Below are 9,250 nucleotides of genomic sequence, written 5' to 3' on the forward strand. Positions count from 1 at the left end.
AGTCTGGTCGATTCAATCCCTTTCTCAATTTTCCTTCTGAATATCTTCAGTAAAGTGAGTGATTAGGGAGCTGCTGGAAAATAAACTTTCCAAAATCATTGCAAACCCTTTACATCGGTTTGTCAGTCAGTTTTCTAAAAATATACAGATATGTGGCTTGGACTTCATTGACAACCCGATAGATCCATTAATAATTACCAATTTTTTTTCATCATCACTTGCTTTCAAAGATCTCGGACACACCATATTTATTGGCGCGAGCTTCGCGTGTTTTAATTATCGCCTACAACTGAAGGGACAAGAAGAAAAGTTCTTTATCTAAAATATATTGGCAATATACACAACTCGACACGAAATGCTTAACAGCCTAACAACTTGAAATTAATCTACAGAATAAAAGGTTGGCAACCTGTGATTGGTGTCAATGTGCCAGTCAGTTTCAACTGATTTGCATATATAGGGAACACGTAATGCCAGCTCGTCACAGGATTCATAAGCGAGCTGAAAATTTGAGACGCCACTTAACCGCTGCACCTTGTGTGAGCGTCACTCAATTAATTACAATGTCTTGCTGGGTTCGTGTGGTCAGTACGCTGCTGTTCACTGCAATTTGTGAGTATTTTTATGGATATTATATTGAATCTCGAATACCATTCAATGATATTTTTCTCGCACTTCTGGTATTTCTCGAATATTAATCGCAGTACATTGTTTCTTCCCTCTGAATGTTTCCAGATATCAACGCGGAATTGGCAGTGAATCAGCCAACTTCGAAATCCACATCTCCGGGGCAGAACGTTGAAATACCCTGCACCATGTCTGGAACTTCTTTAGGAAGTAGCTATGTTTCCTGGTACCAGCAGATTCCCGGAAATGTTCCTCGGTATCTGTTCTACTATTATTCGGGGAGCAACATTAACAGAGGCTCCGGAGTTCCGAACCGTTTCGGCGGCTCAATATCCGGCAACACGGCAACATTGACAATATCGAGCGTCCAGTCGGAGGATGTGGCAGACTATTACTGTGCTGTGTGGAAAAATACTTTAATCTTCGGCAAAGGAACGAGGCTGGGAGTTGGCAGTAAGTAAAATATCAAATCAATGCGCTTGGCCTTTTGGTACTTAGGTGAACAATAATTAAAACTGTGTCGTCTAAGGGTGGCTTCGAAACAAATGGCGGCTCTTTTCAAATATCCAGCCACGAGTAACAGTCCTTTGATAATTTAATTGAACTCGCGCAGCCGAACCGCCAAATGCCGCTCTGTTGTTTCTTTAGTTTGTGCTGGCTTTGTAGAAGCCGACGTGCTAATTGCCAAACCAGGGGAAGAATTATTTCTATTGTTAGTATATAAGTATAATCCTAAATTCCCGAATTTTAATTGCATCAGTTGGTGGATGCACCTTTGCTGATGACACCATTTTGGGCTGTTTCCCGTCAGAACCTTAACTTATCTGAAAGCTACTGATCACTGGATCCTGGAGGGTTCTTTAAAAATCGCAAACTTGCATAGACGAAGAAAGATAGATGATGAAGACGATTGGTTCCAATGCAATAAGCTATAATCTTTCTGAAATTTTCCGCAGTATCTTGTTACCTCCGACACACTGAAAATAAGTTATTTTACAAAATCATTCGCCACCTTGCTCAAGTTGTTCGTGTGACTCCTTACATGTTTCGAAAAAATAACAAATCTGGCACCATATTTGCCATCAGAGACATGGATAATGATGAACAAGGCAGTTAATGCAAATTCTTGAGGTGCCTAGAGAAACAGAATATCAAAAACAATGGATCAATTAGTCCATCAATTATAGGGAAACTCATTGAAATGTCACTGAAAAGACTAACTGCTAGATTAATCATTGTTCTATTTTATATTTAAGTTTTTTTCATCGCCAGTTTGAGCCATTAAATGGATATATTAAACCACCAAGGGGTTTTAAAACCAACCTTCAGTGTTTTGCTGTATAAGAGTTAAATTTGAATCTAAATGAAATCTGAAACAAACTTGTACCATTTAAGACCAGAATGGGCTTCGAAGAGGGGCACGCAGATATTAGAATGGAAATTCTCAATCTTTATTGCTTTTGGTATGCTGGCATTTATAAATCAGAGCATTGAGTATAGGAGTTGGGATGTGATGTTAAAATTGTACAAGGCTTTGGTGAGACGACCTTTGGAGTAGCGTGTACAGTTCTGGTCACCGAATTATAGTAAAGATGTCAACACAATAGAGAGAGTACAGAGTACTACAATGTTACCTAGGTTTCAGCACCTAAGTTACAGAGAAATATTGAACAAGTTAGGTCTTTAATTTTTGGAGCGTAGAAGGTTGAGGGGGGCCTTGATAGAGCTATTTAAAATTATTAGGGGAGTGGATAGAGTTGACGTGGATAGGCTTTTTCCATTGAGAGTAGGTGAGATTCAAACAAGAGGACATAAGTTTAGAGTTAAGGGGCAAATGTTAAGGGGTAACACGAAGGGTAACTTCTTTACTCAGAGAGTGGTAGCTGTGTGGAACGAGCTCACAGTAGAAGTGTTAGAGGCAGGTTCTATATTATCATTTAAAGTAAAATTGGATAGGTATGTGGACAGGAAAGGAATGGAGGGTTCTGGGCTGAGTGCAAGTCGGTCGGACTAGGTAAGAGTAAGCATTCGGCACGGACTAGAAGGGCTGAGATGGCATCATGTATGTTGCCGTGCTGTAATTGTTATATTGTTATAAGGCAGACGCCTTTGAGTATTTTATGTTTTCAACTGTTGGTATTATTTCTCTCTTACTTTGGAATGTCAATAAGTGCAAACATGGCAGACAGACTTTTCTGCCAATTGTGATACCGAAACTTGGCAATTTAAAATCATGATGCATTTGGGTCACCATGTGGAAATCTGTTTCCAAGAGGACCTCCTTTTCGTAGGGTTTGAAGACATGCGTGGCTGATTGACCCAGAGTGCTATGTTAGTGAGTGTCATGCCTTTGCGCTTTGGTTTTTGATAGTGTCAACTAAGCCCAACAGGTCAAAGGGTAGAGGCCAGACTAAGAGTGATCCTTACGACATCCAGGTTCGGGGGTTCATCTCAGGGATAACAACCCTGGCAGGTTAAAGTTTGTTACGGAAATAGCAATGAAGCATCCCTCTCTATCTGTGTGCGACTCCTTCTGTAGACAGAGATTGAGGATCTTTATTACTGCCCTGGACGACAGCGGCATAACAGGCAGTAAATCAGTGGAATTAATCTATCATTAAAGTTGTTATTACAGTAAAAAATGGAACCACAGAACAGCGAGCTTTTCAACTTTCAACGAAAAATTACATAAAAATATATAAGTAAATCACGTTGAGCCGTAGTTCTGAACCATATTAGATGAACACAGTTGTATTCCCTCTCTTTACCACCTAGGTCGTGAACATTGTAAGAAAGTGGTTTCCTCAGTGATGACTGTAAGGAGAAAGATCCGCTACACTCCACAAACCAGATTTGAATTATTTAGTTTATTTGGAAAAATAATATTTCAGAAACAAAGCGTATAAGTTTCAAAATGTATGTTAAACGGTCCAAACGTGATTTACTATACAGGCAGGCTATAATATTATAATGTGCAAAGCGAACTCTGTATTCCGATGGCTAAGATGAATTAAATACACTATTCAAAGGATTCCCAGTCTCGGGTCTACACATCTCTCTGCTAATGGTAGGGGTCCCTGGCATTAAAAAGGTTGTGAACCCCGTGTACTAATCCCCGATTTTAAGCAAAACATGTATTGGACTTCTGTCTCTTGTCTTGATGACTGAAGACTTGAATGATGTGAAGTGAATGAAGCAGAAACGGTGGAAGCTTAGGTCCCAATGGAAGCCACAATTAGTAATCAGGTACAACCTCAGATTTTTATTCAACATAAATCCAATGGACAACTACCACAAAGTATCGAAAGGTTGTTTAAAATGAGAGAAAGTCAACATAATTTGAGAGGAGCATGTATATTTCAAACGAAGGATAAGAACAAATGTGAAAAATCATTGTATTTTAGTCAGAAGGGTGTATCTATGGAACAGTTGTAGTAAGAATTTAAAAACATGCACTACACAACAAGTTTTTAAAAAATTATTTAATGAACAAATATAAAATACATGATTTTAAATGAATGGGTGTACCAAATATATGATAATTGGAACTGAATTTTGTGTATAAACATTATGAATTTTTTTATGTGATGATTGAAGCCAAATATGTTGTTGTGTAAGTAAGAGAGGTAGGCGTAATAAGCTGTACCCTTTCGGTCTCTTTTAAAGAATATCTGTTTTTTGTTGTCATTTTGTCCTATGAAATCATCGTTATGAAATCATCGTTGTAAATGATGCTTTTTTATGTTTGTACTGACCGAAATAAATTAATTTCATTCATTCATTCATTCAATGCTGGTTAAAACGCCAGCCGAAATCATTCATTTTACGCCACTATACATATTGTGCCCCAGTGTCACAAAAAACAAATATCACGGGAGATTTTAGGTGGTAATTTTTTCATGTCTAATTTAACAGATTGAAATGGGGAAACGGAAAAGAAGTATTTGTTCATTAAGATGAAGGAATACATGAAATACCAAATGCATCTTAAACGAAGGAGATGTTTTAACAGAAACAGATTCTCAACCTATACTAAACTGGCACCTTGTTTTAAACAGATCCTCGGAGCCCCGCTGTCACCGTCCTCCGGCCTTCAGCCGAAGAAATTACGAGAAAGGGCACAGCGACACTGGTGTGTTTGGTGAGCCGTTTTAATCCGGGAGCTGTCGGCATTGAATGGACCGTGGACAGACGTACGAAAAGCGATGGCGTTGAAACGAGCCCTGTCCTTCAGGACACGGACAACACGTTCAGTGTGAGCAGTTACCTGACTCTGCCAGCCTCAGAATGGAGCTCACACGAGCGTTACTCCTGCGTGGTTAAACACGAGGCTCTAGCAAACCCGTTTGTGGCAACGATTGAGAGATCCAGGTGTATCTAAAACTATATTTCAAACTTGATAAAGGTGAAAAGCTTATGTTATCCGTCTTTTCCTTCATTAAAATGATTTTAAAACATTATTCTTTTGCAGTTCAGTATTTGCGTTCAGAATCGTCATTTAAGTTTTGTCAGTTTTAAATGCCATTCTATTAAGACCATAAGATCATAAGACAAAGCAGCAAAAGTCGGCCATTCGGCCCATCGTGACTATTGCGCCATTTCATCATGAACTGATCCAATCTCCCCTTTAGTCCCATTCCCATGCCTTCTCACCATAACCTTTGATGCGCTGACTACTGAGATACCTATCAATCTCTGCCTTAAATACATCCAATGACTTGGCCTCCACTGCCCCCCGTGGCAACAAATTCCATAGATTCGCCACCCTCTGGCTAAAAAAACAAATTGCATCTCTGTTCTGAATAGGCGCCCTGCAATTCTCAAGTCATGTCCTCTTGTACTAGACTCCCCCACCATGGGAAACAACTTTGTCACATCCACTCTGTCCATTCGAAATGTTTCCATGAGGTCCCCCCTGATTCTTCTGAACTCCAAGGACTACAATCCAAGAGCGGTCAAGCGTTCCTCATATGTTAACCCTCTCATTACAGGAATCATTCCAGTGAATCTTCTCTGAAAACTCTCCAATTTCAGCACATCCTTTCTTAAATACGGAGCCCAAAACTGCACACAGTATTCTAAATGAGGTCTTACCAGTGCCTTATAGAGCCTCAACATCACATCCCAGCTCTTATACTCTATTCCTCTATTAAATTAGTATATCCTTAATTCAAACTCCAATGTTAATTAGTCTCAGTTAAAGTCATCCCCAGATGTTCATCAAATGACCGCAGTCTGAAAATTGCATTCTTGGTTCATGCCAGACTGCTGATAATTTAGAGCAGAGCTACCCAATAACATTAACGATCCAGTCTGATTTGCAACATGTTTTCATGACTTTTCTTTCGAGTTCCGAATGAAACAGAAATATATTTTAAATCTTTCTTTAATGATATTGCCCTGATGTTAAAAAAGAGCTATGAAAGCGCACACACGTATACACACAGACACACAGTCATCTGCATTGAAGGAACACATTCAACTATAGACGATTCATAAATACAGATGGGCCAAAATTGGTGGGTCTGGGACGATCCTCATATTGCGTGAAGTGCAGCAGATTTTGTTTCTAGAATAAGTGCGGGTTTATGTGTACGAATATCTACGGACTATTTTCTACGGCATTTAGATGAAAGGAAGGTAATGTCATTGAAACAGCTAAACATCTTTGTGAGCAGGCAGGTTAAATTCCGAGCCGAGTCCCCCTTGTTTTCTGTGGAAAGCTGAACGTTGTAGTGTTCGGATAATAGGTATAGATATTGGGAACTGAAAAAAAAGTTAATATTCTTCTCTCGATGCACATCTAATCCTTAGTTTCCTTAGAAATTTTATCGATGCCCAAGTTGATCGAGATCGAAAGATCTTTAAGAGATTCAAAGGAGTCGAGACATGACAGAAACCGGAGACCAGAGATCTGGTCAGCCTGCTCCTATTGTCATTCCTTCGTATGTCCACAACTTGAACTTACTGAAATAGTCATTTTACATTAGAGCTTTATTTTAAAAATCATAGTTTTAATTTCATTCAAACCGAAGAGGCATTTTAATATTTTTTAAAATTACTGTGGTTACCAAGTTTTCCGTTTCGAATTCCAGTGAAATGCATGAACTGCTCAGGCCCACCCAGAACCCAAATTGAAACTATTTCTGCCAGTACTTTCAAGCTTCCGAAAGGTATAGATACTGTTATAGACCACTTCTACACCGAAGCAGGCTCTGCAGCCCATCTAGCTGAACTAGTACACGGACTAGTCAGCAGGGCGTTGTTCTCCATATTCTCCCGTCCATGTGCCGATCTATATTGCTCATGAATATTGAAATAAAACCCGCATCCAATCCTTTCGCTGGCAGCTCGTCCCATACTCCCACTACACCCCGAGTAAAGACTATCCCCTCATGCTTCATTTAATCATTTCATCTTTAATCCTTGAGCTCTAGTTCTAATTTAATGCAATTTTAGTGGAAAACCCAGCTTGCATTACGTTGTCTATACATCTCATAATTTTGTATATCTCCATCAAATCACCAATCATTCTCCTTTACTGCAGGGAATGGAGTCAAAACCTATTCAACCTTTCCCTATAATTCAGGTTAAGTGCCAGTAACATCCTTGTAAATATTCTCTGCACTCTTTCAATATTATTGATATCGTATTGTGATATCTTCTGGGGAAGGTCTGACCTGTACAAAAAAGTCGGGCCTGAACTGGAAAGCGACCGATACCCCGGCGGGCAGGTTTGCTACAGCTGTTGGGTAGTGTTTACTTTGGCAGGGGAGTGAGAATCAGAATGTAAGTGCAGAGAATAGGGTAGAAGGACAAGGGCATGATGCTATGTGTTCTGAGTTGGTGAGGAAGGACAGGGAGGGGACAAAACATAAATGTAGACAACACAAAGTACACTGCATATGCTGTGGTCGAATCAACACGTACAACAAGCTGGAGGAACTCAAGACGTAGGGCAGCATCCGTGGAAACGAGTAGTCAACGTTTCGGGCCGAGACCCTTCGTCCTGACAAAGGTCTCGGCTCGAAACGTCGACATTGCTTCTCCTTATAGATGCTGCCTGCCCTGCTTTTTGTGTGTGTTGCTTGAATTTCCAGCATCTGCACATTTCCTGCTGTTTGAATAGGAGAGGCCATACTGGATCTAGTTCTGGGTAATGAACCTGGTCAAGTGGCAGACCTCTTGATGGGGGAGAATTTTGGTGAGAGTGACCACAACTCCCTTAACTTCAGCATAGCTATGGAAAAGAATAAAAACAGACAAAATGGGAAATTGCTAAACTGTGGAAGGGCTAACTATGAAGGGATGAGGCAGGAACTAGCAAGAGTAAATTGGAAACAGATGTTCAAGGGTGAAAGCACAGAAGTAATGTGGAGGAAGTTTAGAGACCACCTGTGCTGGGTTCAGGATAGGTTTATCCCACTGAGATAAGGAGAAAATGGTAGGAAAGGGGAATCGTGAATGACGAAACACGTGAGGCAACTCGTCAAGAGGAAGAAACAAGCATACATTAGATATAAAAAGCAGAAGGCGGGGGGAGGGGCAGCTCATGAGAGAATTAGGGTAGCCAGGAAGGAGTTTAGGCACGGACTTAGGAGAGCTCGAAGGGAGAATGAGAAGGCCTTGGCATGTAGGATTAAGGAGAACCCCAATGCGTTCTATGCATATGTGAAGAACAGAAGGATGACAAGACTGAAGGTGGGGCCGCTAAAGGATAAAGAAGGTAACATGTGCCTGGAGGCAGAGGAGGTTGTGGGGGTCCTAAATGAATACTTTGCTTCAGTATTCACAAGTGAAAAGGACCTTGATCAGAGTGTCGTCGAATCAGAACAGGCCTCTGTGCTGCAGAATGTGGCGATTAAGGGAGAAGTGTTGTATTTTCTGAAAAACATCAAGATTGATAAGTCCCCAGGGCCGGATGTTATATACCACAGGTTTCTGTGCGAATTGAGAGGAGAGATCTCTGGAGCAGTAGCTATGATCTTTGAATCCTCTTTGGCTGCAGGGGAGGTGCCGGAGGATTGGAGAACGGCAAATGTACTTCCCTTGTTTAATAAAAAGGTAATTGGGAGAATCCTGGGAGATATAGAACATTGAGTCTTACGTCGGTAAGGCTATAATTTCCAATAGTCTGCAAACTATTGGAAAAGATTCTTAAGGATAGGATCTATGAGCATTTGGAGAAGTGCAGTCTACTCAAGGATAGTCAACATGGCTTTGTGAAGGGAAGGTCGTGCCTCACGACCCTAATTGAGTTTTTTGGAGAGTTGATAAAAGAAATTGATGACCGAGGGCGGTAGATGTGGTCTACATGAATTTTAACAAGGCATTTGACAAGGTCCCCGACGAGGGACTCATCTAGAAAGTCATGAGGTATGGGATCAGTGCAACCTTGGCTATTTGGTTAAAAAAAATTGGCTTAAAGGAAGAAAGCAGAGGGTAGTAGTGAAAAGAAAGTATTCTGCCTGGAGGTCGGTGACTAGTGGAGTGCCATAATGATCAGTTCTGGGGCCCCTGTTCTTCGTGATTTTTTTATAAATGACCTAGATAAAGAGGCGGAATGTTGGGTGAGATAGCTTCTGGACGACACGAAGGTTGGAGGAGTTGTGGATGGAGCTGT

The 9,250-nt window shown here is 40.6% G+C and overlaps 1 protein-coding gene across 1 annotated transcript; it reads left to right on the forward strand.

The window, feature by feature from the left end:
• The first annotated feature begins 538 nt into the window (after positions 1-538).
• Positions 539-5,008, forward strand: LOC140732719 (immunoglobulin lambda-1 light chain-like). Its single transcript, XM_073055391.1, has 3 exons — positions 539-612; positions 736-1,080; positions 4,686-5,008. The coding sequence occupies exons 1-3, from the start codon at positions 564-566 to the stop codon at positions 5,006-5,008; spliced, it is 717 nt and encodes a 238-aa protein (XP_072911492.1). The 5' UTR covers positions 539-563.
• Positions 5,009-9,250: the final 4,242 nt, after the last annotated feature.

This window comes from Hemitrygon akajei, chromosome 9 (genome assembly GCF_048418815.1).
Source record: "Hemitrygon akajei chromosome 9, sHemAka1.3, whole genome shotgun sequence".
NCBI lineage: Eukaryota > Metazoa > Chordata > Chondrichthyes > Myliobatiformes > Dasyatidae > Hemitrygon > Hemitrygon akajei.

Excerpts from the sequence above, each read along its gene's own strand:
- LOC140732719 (XM_073055391.1), top strand. The coding sequence starts at position 564 with ATGTCTTGCTGGGTTCGTGTGGTCAGTACGCTGCTGTTCACTGCAATT. Across the intron at positions 613-735 it reads GCTGCTGTTCACTGCAATTT|ATATCAACGCGGAATTGGCA; the intron begins GTGAGTATTTTT and ends GAATGTTTCCAG. Across the intron at positions 1,081-4,685 it reads AACGAGGCTGGGAGTTGGCA|ATCCTCGGAGCCCCGCTGTC; the intron begins GTAAGTAAAATA and ends TGTTTTAAACAG.